This window comes from Cucurbita maxima, unplaced genomic scaffold (assembly GCF_002738345.1).
Source record: "Cucurbita maxima cultivar Rimu unplaced genomic scaffold, Cmax_1.0 Cma_Scf00047, whole genome shotgun sequence".
Classification (NCBI taxonomy): Eukaryota; Viridiplantae; Streptophyta; class Magnoliopsida; order Cucurbitales; family Cucurbitaceae; genus Cucurbita; species Cucurbita maxima.
The window spans coordinates 935,087-951,293 of NW_019272063.1; the positions used below are offsets into that span (position 1 = coordinate 935,087).

The window sequence follows — 16,207 nt, forward strand, 5'->3', positions numbered from 1 at the left end:
ATTATCTAAATTCTTATTGGTTGAGAAACGTGTTTAAATATTATAAATAGTTTTAGTTAGTGGGCCGGTGATGAATAGAAGATGACAAGAAAGTAAACTACAAACCCAGCTAGAAGAATTCCTCCATACATGAAATTCTGAGACGACTCCACTGGGTATTTATACTGAATGCTGCAGCACTTCATCTTCTCTCTCTCTTCGATCAACACATAATCCACGTACCTACACCATCCACACACATCATATTATTATGAAGCCTACATGCTACAATTCAACAAAACTCTAAAGACCATTGTAGCTTACTGCTGTGTAAAAATGGAGCTCTGGAATATTTCCGAACTGTTCAAATCTGCATCTTGTAAATGATGGTCGTATAATAGCGACGACAGATCCACGAGCTGTTCCTCGAGGTTCTGTTTTATGAATCGGTTATAATGTGAAGAGCTTTTGGTTACTGAAAGTAGTATCATCGACATGTTAAGCGACTTACATCCAAGTATTTCTCGAGCCGTTCGACTAATTCGTGGGGAAATGGTTCGGGCAAGTTGGTGGTTCTTTTAAAGAACTTCTCCAACCATAGATCGGTTGTTGTCTTGTTCTTCTTTCCTTTTACCGGCTCGCCAAGTGGAGTTTTCAGATGTTCTGCTGCAAAGGATTGGACAGCCTGACACCAAATAAACAATGATCAAACTGAACTCATCCAAGATTAGAATGTCAGATGTAAATTAAGTTACCTCTGATGTATCTCGGACTCGGTGAAGAGCTGAATCTACACGTGCATATATTATGTTCCTCTGTCGGGGAAGGAGGTCGAAAACGGGAAACATGATTCAGCAAATTGCAATGATACCAATAAATCAGATAAGGCAGGGCAACTATCTCTCAAACGCCAATCATGTTCGATGGCCTTAAGGGCCCTAGGATTTTGGTGATACATAAGTTGTCCTTACCAATGCAACATCTTGTAGCATTTGACTGACTTGAGACGTGTTTGAGAATGGCCCAAATGGATGACAACCAGCTGCCCAGAGCCAATTTACAACTGCTCTCTCATGAACATGAGAAGCTCTCTCATAAGGTGCAGTCAAACCACCAACAGCTGAAGCAAGCCCAGCCAATATATGACGTTGTGCCTGCGATGGATCGGCATATCTTCTGTGTGTTTCGGAAACATATCTACACCAAAAAACAAACTTGAGCTATATTGAAAATGAGTAAACTGTCGTAAAAAAAGGAAAGAGAACTCACCAAGTTCCCTACTTCACAAACGGCATGCTAATACTACACAGCTAGAGAAGTTGGTTGAGGATCGATGAAGCACCAAACTAACTGTTTATACGGGGCTCAGCATACTGTTTTTGTTTTTGTTTTTGAAATTTAGTTAAGAATTCAAATGTTTTGTCAAGAAAGATGAAACTCATTGATGAGAATTGATGAGATTGTGGATTTACTTGCAGTTCAAACAGGAATTCACAAGAATATCTACAGGAAGGTTTGTGTAAATGATTTCACTCTGTAAACTAATAAGACGATTGTGGATTTACTTGCATTCATCAATGATGTAAGTTTTCACTCACCTCAAAGGTATCTTCTCATTTTGATGCTCGAGTACGATGACAACATCTTTGCTTGCATAAACTAGGCTGTCATCTTCCATCATGAGTTTTGAATCAACGTCAGCCAATGATAGGATAAAACTGAAAAAAAGGAAACGATGGCATTAACTTGGTTCTTAATGACTATTAAATGTCAAAATAGTAAAATATTCAAGTCATCAAGATTAAATAATTTAAAAATGCACCAACATGATGTTTCAAGTTAACACCAACTTATACCCAAGAAACCAGAAGTATGTTTTGTCTTTTCTTTTTCATTTCTATTTATATCTATTTCAAGCATGAGAGCAGACGTTAGGATAAAAGGATTACCTTTAAATAGAAAAAAAAAAGTGTACTTGGGTAATAAAAATAAGAAAATACCAAATATTATGCCGATCTCTTAAGAGCTGATTTTAATCCTTACACTTCTCCCGTTCTCCCTCTCAAAACCCTCTTTTATAACCTGAGTTTGAGTTGCTTACACTGGAAGTATCCTAGTTCCATAAGTTCGATGCAAATCCCCCGGCTTTTTTTCGGTTTTCTTCACCTTCTTGCTAAATTTTGCTTGATATGTAGCCCAGTGAGGTTTGTGTTTCAGTACTGAATCAATTGAAACATCACTTTCATCCATCCAGTGCTGTTAGACGCCAAATATAGATCATTAAACTTAAGTTCACTGGTGAAATATTTCAATCCACACAATATGCTAACAACAAACCTTTATGCTAACCTGGCGAAGGAAAAATTTATCAGATAAAGATGGATCAGCCACCTCAAGCAAACCTGCAGCAAGCACATCAGCGGACCTTTCCATTTCCTGAAACAAATTTACCAATTATTCACTGAATAGCATCAACGAGAATGCTAAAAATGTCCAATGGTCACGCTGTTACATGGAAGCTACTTAACTAGTCCATGTAAACCATATAGTAGATTGAATTCCCTGAACAATATCAATATCAGGTAAACAAAATGGTCAAGTTCTGTATTGATAAAACGACAACAATTACTTCTCTAAGGATAGCTCCATCCAAATACGTCTTGGTATGAACATGAAAACGACCATCATTCTTTGTTTCCTGTAGGGAATGGCTTCGCATTGCTTTTGAAACAGCTATGGCCAGCTTTTCATGACGATGTAATAAATGTGCACCACCAATTATCACTACTTCTTGCCCAGCATGAACCATCTTTTTAACCTGAAATAACGTGAAACACTTACATGAAGAGGTTTGTGTTCTATATCAAACCATAAACCCAAATGTAGAGGATGTTAACATTCCGTAGTAGTACAATGAATAACTTTGTAACCATTTAACTCAGATAAATAAAAGTTTTAGCATCATCATTCGTGGAACTTTATACCATATTCAATGCAAGGGTCTTACCTCTGCCTCAATTGCTTCAACATTTATACTGTAATTGTGGCCTTTCTCCATAATATTGTATCGATTATGATTTTGCAAGACAATTATGGGTATAAGCAACCTTGTCATCATATCGACAGTTTCAAACCTACACACAAGGAATAGATAAGGATAAGACACTATTCATCAAGTTCCATCAGTACTCCTACTCCATGTGAGCCAGTTCTTCTCTAGGGTCTAGCCTTCTGCAGTATGCAGGCAACAAAACTAATAGACTAGGAAACATAAAATGAAATGGATGAAATGAGAGAACCTGACATCAGGGGCAATGACATGTTCAATAGTGGTTGATACTAGGGCAGCAAGTTGCCCCAAAAAATTATCATGGGTAGAATGATCAGTAGCTGCACCAAATCCTCTTGGAAATAGCACGTTCCTCAATCGTGGTAGAGTTCTAGAACTGACGCTTCCTTCTTCAGTTTCAATTTTTCCATATGTGCATGGGCCAGCTGAGAGATCAATCACAGCATATCTGAATATAACACAGAAAGTTAGACCCTAAAAGAACTGTAATAACATAAGAGAGCTCTAGTCACAATGTTGAACAACAAAGAAAAAATTAACGTATGCACATTCCATCATCAAAGAAATAAAAAACAATTGCACTGGTCGGGCTCAAAGATAAGCTGAACCTACCACCACATTGATCAGCCATCATTACGATACCAGTGGCAGTGATCACAGTAGGGTCTAATGATATGGATTCAACCACTTGAGAAATAAAATTGTATATAAGCACTACACTTAGCTCCACTATTAACATCAATCACTGAAAGCATGTGAATACCATCAACAACCACAACTTAGTAACTTCCACTAAGCTTGTCTGTGTTTAATGATAGTTCTTAACCACTAAAAAAACATAAATAAAATTAAACTTGATAATTAATTTATTACAATTTGCAATGAAACCACATAGAAACAGCAAGACTCCCCAAATATATCAAAAACAAACCATAGTTATCCAAATCAGGGAACTTTCAAACAATACCTGCCAGAGCCCAGCCAAACTTGAGTAGCTCCTCCTCCATCATATCGATAACGATAAATGTAATCTCCTTCTTGTTTTTTCATATCTTCATCATTTAGCTGGTCAAGTTTCCCATGCATTAAACTATCAAGATCGATTTCTTTATGTCTGGGGTCCATTCTGACCTGGTAAAGAGACGGTAAAACACAAAATGAAACTAAAGCAACAAAGGATGACAGTAGAAAGAAAAATTTTAAGGACGGTAGATCTTCACAAACAAATGAAAAGGATGTTCCATGAGACAACAAAGGAAAACAAAAAGAAAGAAAAAAGCACTTCATCTGACAGAGACAAGAATATTAAATGTAAAATTTATTGAAAATTTTATTCTTTCTCAAGGAGACAAAGTCACCTAAAATTTGTATTGAAAGTTTTGATGCAGAGAAAGTCACCAAACCTTATCAAAGTTGACAAGAAATATGGCAATTGGCATTAGTCTATCCCTCTCAGCAGTAGCATATCCCTCATTCTCCGTGTCAAATATATAGGAATATAACTTCTGAAACACGGGTTCAACGGCTGTGGCTTCAACCTCAAACAAAGGAACATCCCTTCCAAAATCAGTCTGGAAATGTATGTGTACAAAAATAAATGTTAACAAACTTCCCCAAAACTACATAAAAAAGATATTAAAAAAAGAAAAAAAAAAAAAAAGAGGAGGAAGAAGAAGAAAATAGCAGCACAAAGCTTTATTTGCACCTCTCTTGCAGTTCCAGCAGGAATCATGGTCTCCTTCAGCGCTTTCTCAAGAGCTATCAATTCAGCCTGACCTGCCTGTTGCAGTGCAAAATATAGTAGCTAAACTAAAGAGCTTTTTGTACAAAAATACAATATTCATTAATGAAAAGTATCATTTCAAATTGATGAGTGCAAGCAGATTTATTTATGCCTTTTGAGAGAAAAGCAAAGTGAAGTGGCGAACTAGTTTTTTTGCAATTGTTTGGGGTGTCTAGATTTTGAGAGAATAACAGGATGTTTAGAGAGGCGGAAAAATCGTGTGAGGGGGTTATGAAGGGGGCTAGTTTTAATGTCTCCTTGTGGGCGTCAATTGATAGGCTCTTTTGTAATTATAATCCTAGTTTGATTTGGTTGGATTGGAGTTCTACAGTTATTTTTCGACTCCCTCTCAACCTTTTGTTTTTTGTTGAGTTGTTTATTGTACGGACTTGTATCTCTTTCATTTTTCTCAATGAATTCCCACTTTGTCCTTAACAAAGGAGATGAGGTTCTTCACTAAGTTCAAAAGAAGGAAATAAAAAGAGTTTCTCTATGACCTCCTCCATTTGAGTATGAATTATCTTATCCCATTTAGAAGTATATCATCACATAATTATCTATGACTATTTCTATCTCTATGGCAACCACTTGATGAAAAGCGGAGGAAAATGGAAGTGGGAAAATAGCCACGGAAAGGATTCCTCTTTGGATAACAGGCACTATAACTGGTATTCCTATCATCAGTTGTTCAAGAACTTTGATCTCTACCCAGATGATGAAAGAAAATCGATCACTACTTATGGATACGTTAAGAATGATTCAGATCTAGTTCATGGTCTATCTAGGCATAGAAGGCACTCTAGTGATACCTAACATATGCTGATTTTGGCAGACCATGCTATATATATGTAACAGATAAATAAATTCTATATTTCTAAAGATTTTGAAGGCCTTACTATTGGGATTACTGGGCTAGGAATGGATAGGGAAAAGACCCTAAAAGAGGAAATATGTTACAATTGAAGTATGACTTACCAAGCATGCTTGTATTTAATCAATAAAAATAAAGATATAACTTTCGGGAAGTTATCAGTTCAAAAACATGAAGTCAAGTGCAAAGGGAGCTATAGTCTAATAAATATAAATCAAAGTCTTGTAAGAATGTGAGTTACTTAACAAAATAAAAATGAAACTTACAGGAAATGCATTATATATGATATGATGTTCAATGTCAATGGGCTCGCCAGTCTCAAGACATGATGGCCTATGAGACGGGAAGCAGTCTCTCAGAAACTCTTGTAGCTTGTGTGAATCTACGAAGTACCGGTAGGCTCCATCGCCATTTAAACCAATAAGGATAATGTTCACTTCAAGTGGAACCTGAAAGGGAACCTGTGTAATGCTTTTATTAGTTTCTACATGAGCAGTAGAGAACCTATACATTGAAATGAGATTGTCAATCATAATAAAACATGTTCTAATTTTTTAGTTATTTTTGTAAATGGGTAATATGCATCATAATATTTCATAGTTCACGAGTTATGAAGAACCAAGGCAACTAGCAATAAAAAGTTAACGAAAAATTACAAGTCACACGTCGAAACTCACTAAGAGGTATAGGTCAATCCATGCTGATGTCAAAGGACTAAAATAAACAAGTCCAGACTACCGAAGCATAATCATAAGATCACAAAAGATGATCAAGGTCACTGCTACTCCCTTACAAAGGATAACAACAATGCAGACCTATCAACGAGGACAACCTTCCCACAATTCGACAAATGGATTCAAATGTGAGTCCTTATCTTGATTCCATGAACAGCATTCCTCCATGATAGCCAAAGATTGTACGTACTCGAGTTTGATAGACAGCAAATAATGCCTTCAATCGAAAACATTGAGGAGGAAAGAAGAGAGAGAGCACATAACGCGCAAATCTGAAACTCTCTATTCCTCCTAATCATTCTAACGTCGTTCAAATCCCAAACGGGAGCATTAGCGAGCGCGACAAAGATAATCTAATCATAGCCACTGCATTTCATTCGAGTAAACGATTACGGAATCAAGGATGCGGAATCATGGTATGGAAGAATATACAGCAAGAGAAATACCTCAGCTCGTGAATGAAGCATGCGACGAACATCATGTCGAACACTATCACGGACGGTATGGAAGGCTCCGTGATGCCAGTGAGGGTGTCCCGGATCTCTCCTGAAAGCTTGAGCTGCCGACTCCAATGGAACTGCAAGCAATGCGAAAACAAAAACACAACCATATAATGATAAGCTTGAGTTCAATTCTGCAGCCATGGAACTGAGAACCGACTGCAATTCCCGAATCCTTTCTTCTTTGACTGCTCGGTTTGCGATTGACGCTGCGATTACGTCTCCATAAACATGAAAGAAAATCAAGAAATTGACGATCAATTGTTAGAATTGGAGGTTAGATAATTGATTAGCAGCAGAGCCAGTGGACGCGAACTGAACTGAGGAAATTCGTCGACATGATTTATATATTGGTTATTTAATCGAAATAATAAAAACTTTTATTAAATTGTATTTACATGCAACTTTTTTTTAATAATAAATATATATATATATATATATATATATATATAAAACTTTAAATATATTTCTTCATTTAATTTCCTTCCGGTAATTATTTTATAAAATAAAATTGACTGAACAAATATAAACAAATTTATTTATGAAAATATTTCAAATATAAAGTTAACATAAACAAAATATTATCAATTTAACTTTCTAAAATATTTTTAAAAAATTATTTTAAAAACCAGTAAAATTAATTCAATTAATTAACTACCAATATATATGCTTTAATGGACTATTATAACATAATTTTTACATTTTCACAAAAAAAAAAATGTTGGAAAATCTTGTGAATTTAGATAAATTGACATTTTCTTTTATTAAATTTAGATTTATATAAGGTGGGTTGTTTGGAGTTTGTAATTAAAATAATAAAAAAATATATATTTTTTAAAATATTTGTCTGAGCGAACAAAAAAAATCAAAATCTCTTCTATATTTATTATTATACTGGCTCTAAAATTAATTAATTATTAATGTTTTAATTTTTTTGATCTTTTATATATTATTTTAATTTAACTAATATATTTTTATTGACCATGTAATGTACTTTAAAAAGCTTAAATACTCATAAAATATTAAAAAAAAAAAAAAAACAAATTATCCACTTTACAAGACCTGAGCAAAAATAATCTACCCAACGTTGTGATGTACATAAACAAGACTAAACAAGACAATTCTTGAGTGGAAAATTCAGCTCAAGCATAAACAACCTTAATTCACCTACCAATTATAACACATGGCTTCGACGATGACGACGACGACTAGTATGCTCATAAACAATGGCTGGAAAACTACACGAGTATATGATCAAAGAAGCTAACCGACGTCGCCGGGGGCTCTCTCTGTTAAAGGGAGTTCGAGAGTGATCAAGAAATAACATCTTTCAGATTCTCTGATGTATTGGACTTCACCCTTCATGAGNAGCCAGTGGACGCGAACTGAACTGAGGAAATTCGTCGACATGATTTATATATTGGTTATTTAATCGAAATAATAAAAACTTTTATTAAATTGTATTTACATGCAACTTTTTTTTAATAATAAATATAAAAAATAAAAAAAACTTTAAATATATTTCTTCATTTAATTTCCTTCCGGTAATTATTTTATAAAATAAAATTGACTGAACAAATATAAACAAATTTATTTATGAAAATAATTCAAATATAAAGTTAACATAAACAAAATATTATCTAACTTTCTAAAATATTTTTAAAAAATTATTTTAAAAACCAGTAAAATTAATTCAATTAATTAACTACCAATATATATGCTTTAATGGACTATTATAACATAAATTTTACATTTTCACAAAAAAAAAATGTTGGAAAATCTTGTGAATTTAGATAAATTGACATTTTCTTTTATTAAATTTAGATTTATATAAGGTGGGTTGTTTGGAGTTTGTAATTAAAATAAAAAAAATATATATATATTTTTTTAAAATATTTGTCTGAGCGAACAAAAAAAAATCAAAATCTCTTCTATATTTATTATTATAATGGCTCTAAAATTAATTAATTATTAATGTTTTAATTTTTTTGATCTTTTATATATTATTTTAATTTAACTAATATATTTTTATTGACCATGTAATGTACTTTAAAAAGCTTAAATACTCATAAAATATTAAAAAAAAAAACAAATTATCCACTTTACAAGACCTTGTTGAATGATGAAAGTCCCACATCGGTTAATTTAGGGAATGGTCATGGATTTATAATCTCCATTGGTATGAGGCCTTTTGGGAAGCACAAAGCAAAGCCATGAGAGCTTATGCTCAAAGTGGACAATATCATACCATTGTGGAGAGTCGTGTTCGTCTAACATGGTATCAGAGCCATGCCCTAAACTTAGCCGTGCCAATAGATTGCTTTGTTCGAGGGGAGGTGTTGGATGATGAAAGTCCCACATCGATTAATTTAGGGAATGGTCATGGGTTTATAATCTCCATTGGTATGAGGCCTTTTGGGAAGCCCAAAGCAAAGCCATGAGAGCTTATGCTCAAAGTGGACAATATCATATCATTGTGGAGAGTCGTGTTCGTCTAACAGACCTGAGCAAAAATAATCTACCCAACGTTGTGATGTAGCAAAGCCATGAGAGCTTATGCTCAAAGTGAACAATATCATATCATTGTGGAGAGTCGTGTTCGTCTAACAGACCTGAGCAAAAATAATCTACCCAACGTTGTGATGTACATAAACAAGACTAAACAAAACAATTCTTGAGTGGAAAATTCAGCTCAAGCATAAACAACCTTAATTCACCTACCAATTATATCACATGGCTTCGACGATGACGATGACGACGACGACTAGTATGCTCATAAACAATGGCTGGAAAACTACACGAGTATATGGTCAAAGAAGCTAACTGACGTCGCCGGGGGCTCTCTCTGTTAAAGGGAGTTCGAGAGTGATCAAGAAATAACATCTTTCAGATTCTCTGATGTATTGGACTTCACCCTTCATGAGCTTCAGAATCTTTCTGCACATGCTCAACCCTAATCCTTCTTGAGTCGCCCATCCGCCACTGTGAAACATGTCCTGGATCAACTCAGGAGGTAGACCTTCCCCAGGGCATACAATCCTTCATCATAGTAACATATGTTAGCCATTTGCTTATGAAACTAATGCTATTGTTGAAACAAGGAAACATAATAACTATGCATTTACTATTAAGGACTGCTCGGTGGGAGTTGGATGTTGGCTAATTAAGGAAAAGATGTTAGTTTACAAGTAAACAATACTATCTTCATTGGTACGAGGCCTTTTGGGGAAACTAAAAGCAAAGTCATGAGAGTTTATGCTCAAAGTGGACAATATCATACCACTGTGGAGGGTTCGTGATTCCTAACATGATATAGAGTCATGCCCTTAACTTAGTCATGTCAATAGAATCCTCAAATGTCGAACAACGAAGCTGTGAACCTCGAAGGTGTAGTCAAAAGTGACTCAAGTGTCGAACAAATTCTGTATTTTGTTTGAGGGCTTTAGAGAAAGAGTTGAGCCTCGATTAAGAGGAGGTTCTTCGAGGACTCCATATGCCTCAGGGGAGACTAGCCTCGAAGGTGTAGTCAAAAGTGACTCAAGTGTCAAAACAAATGGTGTATTTTGTTCGAGGGCTCCAAAAAAAAGAGTCAAATCTCGATTAAGGGGGAGTTGTTTGAGGGCTCCATACGTCTCAGGGGAGGCTAACCTCGAAAATGTAGTCAAAAGTGACTCAAGTGTCAAACAAATTGTGTGTTTTGTTTGAAGGCTCCAAAAAAGGGAGTTGAGCTTCGATTAAGGGGAGATTGCTCGAGGACTCCATTGGCCTCAAGGGAGACTTTATGGTATACTTTGTTCAAAAGGAGGATTGTTGGGAGGGAGTCCCACATTGGCTAATTAAGGAAAGATCACAGGTTTATAAGTAAGTAATACTATCTCCATTGGTATAAGGCTTGTTGGGGAAACCAAAAGCAAATCCACAAGAGTTTATGCTCGAAATGAACAATATCATACCATTATAGACGTCCGTGATTTTTAACATTTACATCATGTGCTTTTTGTCCAACTTACAATATCTTCAGCTCAAGCATATTGTAAGAATGATCGAACATTAAAGTACCTGAATTCGGTGTGTGCGAGACAAAGTCGATCCGAGTTTTGCTTCAGGAATGGACAGACACGTAATTCTACCCAGCCTTCCGGAGACGGTGCGTAACGCACCATGTTCAACAAGAAATCAGCTAAGACCTGTTGAATTCTCACTTGATCGCCATATACGGCCATAGTCTTTACTTCTTCTGGTATATCACGAACCAGTTGTAAGTTTCTTTCTCTGAGTAGTAACATCGCTTGACTAACAACAGCATTAATAACACTTCCCAATAAGAACTCCCCCTTCTCAATCTCCATTGTACTGATTCCAAAACAAATCAGAAAATTAGCTACTCTTCTCAAGACATGTTATTGACTATGGAGAATGGTTTACATAAATCCAAAAAAGCACGGGAGAAAGGTAGCAAGTTCGAGCATAAAATAAACAATTTAGCATAAAAATTACTATGATTGTAACAACTCAAGCCCACTACTAGCAGATATTGTCCGCTTTGGCCGGTTACGTATGGCTGTCAGTCTCACGGTTTTAAAACGCATCTACTATGGAGAGGTTTTCACACCCTCATAAGAAATGTTTTGTTTCCCTTCCAACTGATGTGGGATCTCACAATCCACCCCCTCTTAGGGCCAGCGTCCTCACTGGCACACCACTCGATGTCTGGCTCTGATATCATTTGTAACAGCCCAAGCCCACCGCTAGCAGATATTATTCGTTTTGGCTCGTTACATATCATCATCAGCCTCACGGTTTTAAAATGCGTCTAGTAGGGAGAGATTTCGACACCCTTATAAGGAATGAAATGGTTTGTTCCCCTCTCCCACCGATGTGAGGCTTCACAATCCACCCCCTCTTGGGGGCCCAACGTCCTCGCTGGCACACCACCCGGTGTCTGGCTCTGATACCATTTGTAACATCCCTAGCCCTCCGCTAGCAGATATTATCCGCTTTGCCCGTTACGTATCCCCATCAACCTCACAGTTTTAAAAACGCGTCTACTAGAGAGAGGTTTCCACACCCTTATAAGGAATGTTTAGTTCCCCTCTCCAACCGATGTGGGACCTCACAGTCCACCCACTCTTAGAGACCCAGTGTCCTTGTTAACACACCACCTAGTGTCTAGCTTTGACACTATTCGTAACAGCCTAGACCCACCGCTAGCAGATATTGTCCACTTTGGCCCATTACGTATCGCCTTCAACCTCACAGTTTTAAAAAGCATCTACTAGGGAGAGGTTTCCACACCCTTATAAAGAATGTTTCGTTCCCTTCTCCAACCGGCGTATGACCTCACGATGTCAAATAGATAATTGTTAAAAGAACAACTCACCCATCATCAATACTTTCCAAATCCATATCTTCTATAATCTTTAACATCTGCTTTTCACAAGAAACACTGGTCTCCAGAAACTGCTTCTGATCTTCACTCAAATCCGTAGCCTCCAGAAGCGAGTTAGTAAAGCGTATACCGCTCAAAGGACTCTTCACTTCCTGGCAAATGTAAGCCAGCTCTTTCATCCTTACAAACCGGTTCTTCTCCTGTTGCCTCTGCATTCTAAGAGTTCGCTGCAATTCAAGACTGGCAATCTGAACAAAGCAGAAAGCTCCAACAATCTGCCCCTCCATATTCATCCTCTTATTTGCTGTCAAGAGAGCCTGCACAAATTTCCCCTTTTTGTCATAAAAAGAAAAGGGGAATTTTTCATTGTTCTTCCCTCCAATTGCACCGTGCAAGACAATCATAAATTTGGTCAATTCATCTGACCCCTTCAGTCTACAACAATCTCCAAAAACCTCCCCTACTAGCATTTTTCCAATTATGTCTTCTCTGGACCATCCGGTGAGGTTTTCCATGGCGGTATTCCATTCCGAGCAACACGTATTGTCGTCCGAAGCGAATATTGGAGGGATAAGAGGATTGGGACTATGAACAATGGCTTTATAATCACATTGTATGCTAATAAATTTGTCCATGAACACTTTTTGGCAGGTAAGATCTTGACCAACAAAACAAACGCCTACTATATTATCAGTGTAGTCCCTGCTAGAACAAGCATTGACAGCCACAAAAATTGGCTGTCTTTGATCATCTGGATCTCGCCCAAATGTCTTCATTTTTATCTCTATATTCTTTTCTTCTTCACCTGCATTTATAAAACAACTATGATATATGCCAAAAAAGCTCCATAAGTAACTGAGCTACCTACCTTTTAAAGCCCGGGAAACGAGTTTGTCGACTATTTCTTCAGATTCTTTATACACGAGATCACGAACTAGGGATTTCCCCATAGCTTCCTCGACTGCAAGCCCAGTCAACTCGGCTATCTTAGCGTTCCATCCATTGATACGGCTGTCGACATCTACAGCAAAGATTGGAGCAGTTGCAGTCTCGATCAACCTGACCATTTCTCTAGCAACCAAGCTGAGATCATCGGTCCCTTGCAAGTTGAGATCCCCAAGTTGAGGATGCACAACGGCTTTCGAATTGATTGCAGCGTTATCCTTGAATGAATCTCGAAGAATAAGCTGCAATGAGTGAATAGCATCCATTTCTGCAGTCTCCCACGGTAAACTACGGGATTTTACTACTTCTAAAAATGCCTTGAACGAAGAACGTGGATGCATTCTTTGACCATCGTCCTTATCCGCTGGGTGATGCTTTGCGCCGCCCCACTTGATCTCTTTTCCTGTGTGCGATCGGAACCAGAAGAGAAAATCCCTTTTGGTGATATAGGCAACATCCATTCCACAAACTGCACCACCAAGCAAGGCTGCCCCTGGATAGCCAGCATCGGCCAAGCTATCTGTACTTAAACCAGTTGAATCTCCATGGAAAGCTAGCAACCATTCCACGACGTCCTTTATTTGGGCTTCGGTTGGCGTCACGCCTAGAGGGTAATACTTCCCTTGATAGTAAAGAGCTGCCCCATCACACTTTACTAAGTCCATGATGCTTGGACTCTGAGTAATAATGCCAGTTGGGGAATCACGAAGAAGCATGTCACATAAAAGAGTTTGAGTTCTCAAAACATGTTTCTCAGACAACTGTGAAGCCAATTGCAATTCCATATTAAGTTGAAGTCCAAATGCTTGCATTAGAAACTCACATGCATACCGGAGGGGGAACGGAATACACCGAGCCGAAGTATGGTGGCAAACAACCAAACCCCAAAGCCTCGTTGAATTTCTCCCACCAATAGCTTCATCGTCATTACTATTGATAACAACCGCCATTGCTAACGACGAAATGGAGCCCATATTGGCCATATACTGAGAATGACAGCCATGGGGGGCACGAAGAGTCGAACCCACTAAGCAAAGAGGTTGCATAAGCCCTGCAGCCTGAATTACACGAACTGGAGAAGCATGGCAATCGACAATCATTCTAACACGGTTTTGCTTAAACAAAAACCTCGATGCCTGAGGAATATCAGTAGAAGGATAATGCAATCCAATGTATGGCTCTAAGTCAGGCCTCTTGCTTTCAGCCACAACCTCACCGTGCTCGTCTTCGTGAAACTTATACACCATAACTCGATCGTATCCAGTAAGCTCCCTAACACTCTCAACCACAACATCACACAACAGTTTAATATCTCCACCAGGGAGTGCTTGTAGCTTAGAAATTGCACGCACTGCAAGCTTTTGCGATTGAACTGCCCCAGCAATAGAAAGGGCAGGATCCTCCGTTCTTGCTGGCTCTAAATCAATCACAATTCCTACATCAATCCTATGCAAAATAGCATAAAATGGCTTCAAAGAATTCTTAGAATGAATCCAAACAGGGTTTAACAAAGTGATTTCTCGAGCCCCAAATGCTTTCTCAAGCAAAATTGCACTATTGGAAGTGAACAAGCTCCGTACATCAGTCCCAATTGTGAGAATCTCTATCTTTTCAAGATTTGGCACTGATTGAGGAGTAAGACCAAGCAATTCCCTAGTGTTTTCACTATAAGCAATAACCCGAAAATTTGCCTCATCGATAGCTATCATACATCCAAAGGGCTGGATATGGCCGCCCCTTTGAATCATCGACAAATAAGCAGTAATTTGCTGCTCCGGCACAGATGTCGAGGTTCTGATAGATTGTGAGTAGTCAAAAGATTTACCGGACTCACCTGACTGTTCAAACACTGCGTGAAGACGAGCATCGATGGTGTACTGCGCTACGGCTTTGCTGATGGATTCTGTACGATTAGATCGCATATGGCTCGTGTTCGTGTTCGTGTTCGAGGACTCTGCTTGTTGCTGATGCGAATTCGTCCCCCGATTACTCGAAACCATTTTTCAGACGGCGATTTACTTCCACTAACTTTCACAAATTCCTCAAATCCTAACCATGGATTCTCAATTCAGTACACAGCGGCGCCGGAGCTGAGAAAGCACGATTCTCCGACGAAGAACGAGAGATCAAAATTCACAAAACCAAAATCAGTTCATAGAAATGAGAACAACAAAACACTCATCACTAGGTGCTTAAAAAAAAACTTGACGAATTGAGAGCTTTCAGTCGTACGTAAAAGAACGAACTAGCAATACCGGAGTGTTGTTTCAGTATTTGAAATACATATATACATATATAGATATATATATATATATTCCGAAAAAGGAGAAGAAAATCCTAATTTGTTCTTCGAGGACTCTTTTTCTTTTCTGCTGCTTTCTCTCTCTCCATTCTCTGGCTTCTCTCGCTTCTCTGTTCATCAACAGAGCTGTGTGCTTGTGAAATCCATGGAAGCTGAGAGTCGTGTTTTTGTATTTATTATTATTTATTTATGATATATATAACTGAAAATAAAGAGAAAAGCTGGTAATAATTAACAGCTTTTTAAAATCCACTTTTATTCTTTAAACACCGAACTAAACTTCTTTTTGGATGAAATTATAAGCTTCAACTTTTGCTAATAAAGTTATTATAAATAGTTTTATAAAATTTTTAATTTAAAGGTTAAAAATGTCAATAAAATAAATTATCGTGTTAGATGGATATAAATTTATTAAATATAAAATTGAAATTTTAACTCATTTAATTATTATAATTAAATTCATTTTATTTTATTCTAATGTTTAATATAAATCTATTAAAAAATTTGTCTAACAAAATATTTTAATCTATTTTTATTACGTTTTGATTTTAAATATTTAAAGTTCAATTTACTATTCCGATAATTACTGTCCATCATCAACCACTACTACGTGGAAATCACGACAATGAGAGTA

At 37.1% G+C, this 16,207-nt stretch overlaps 3 protein-coding genes across 5 annotated transcripts in view; all 3 read right to left on the reverse strand.

The window, feature by feature from the left end:
• Window positions 1-5,342, reverse strand: part of LOC111470680 (transcription factor bHLH147-like) — a 15,898-nt gene extending 10,556 nt beyond the window's left edge. Inside the window, exon 1 of the mRNA XM_023116253.1 lies at window positions 5,330-5,342. The gene's annotated coding sequence lies outside the window, so the exon portion shown is untranslated. The remainder of the gene's footprint in view (window positions 1-5,329) is intronic.
• LOC111470678 overlaps window positions 1-7,256 on the reverse strand; it is a 7,267-nt gene extending 11 nt beyond the window's left edge. The window contains exons 1-16 of one of the 2 annotated variants that reach the window (XM_023116251.1): window positions 6,884-7,256; window positions 5,970-6,164; window positions 4,755-4,829; window positions 4,453-4,620; window positions 4,017-4,180; window positions 3,279-3,497; window positions 2,987-3,113; window positions 2,609-2,797; window positions 2,329-2,415; window positions 2,081-2,235; window positions 1,578-1,697; window positions 951-1,176; window positions 735-794; window positions 491-664; window positions 304-413; window positions 1-222 (exon numbers count right to left, since the gene is read on the reverse strand). The exon at window positions 1-222 is cut by the window's left edge and continues 11 nt beyond it. In XM_023116251.1, the coding sequence (XP_022972019.1) occupies window positions 57-222; window positions 304-413; window positions 491-664; window positions 735-794; window positions 951-1,176; window positions 1,578-1,697; window positions 2,081-2,235; window positions 2,329-2,415; window positions 2,609-2,797; window positions 2,987-3,113; window positions 3,279-3,497; window positions 4,017-4,180; window positions 4,453-4,620; window positions 4,755-4,829; window positions 5,970-6,164; window positions 6,884-7,081 (2,433 nt within the window). In that variant the 5' untranslated portion in view covers window positions 7,082-7,256 and the 3' untranslated portion in view covers window positions 1-56. Of the gene's footprint in view, window positions 223-303; window positions 414-490; window positions 665-734; window positions 795-950; window positions 1,177-1,577; window positions 1,698-2,080; window positions 2,236-2,316; window positions 2,416-2,608; window positions 2,798-2,986; window positions 3,114-3,278; window positions 3,498-4,016; window positions 4,181-4,452; window positions 4,621-4,754; window positions 4,830-5,969; window positions 6,165-6,883 lie in introns of both variants that reach the window. The other variant, XM_023116250.1, reaches the window with a different exon arrangement.
• Window positions 7,257-7,928: 672 nt separating this feature from the next.
• On the reverse strand, window positions 7,929-15,729 carry LOC111470677 (phytochrome B-like). Of its 2 annotated transcripts, none has more exons than XM_023116248.1 (5): window positions 13,195-15,729; window positions 12,318-13,131; window positions 10,997-11,290; window positions 9,862-9,976; window positions 7,929-8,305 (listed from the first exon to the last, which is right to left on the reverse strand). In XM_023116248.1, the coding sequence occupies exons 1-5, from the start codon at window positions 15,269-15,271 to the stop codon at window positions 8,201-8,203; spliced, it is 3,405 nt and encodes a 1,134-aa protein (XP_022972016.1). In that variant the 5' UTR covers window positions 15,272-15,729; the 3' UTR covers window positions 7,929-8,200. The 2 variants fall into 2 exon arrangements, with proteins under 2 accessions (XP_022972016.1, XP_022972017.1); XM_023116249.1 differs by lacking the exon at window positions 7,929-8,305 and having other exon boundaries at window positions 9,660-9,976; window positions 13,195-14,688; window positions 15,106-15,729.
• Between the last annotated feature and the right edge of the window lie 478 nt (window positions 15,730-16,207).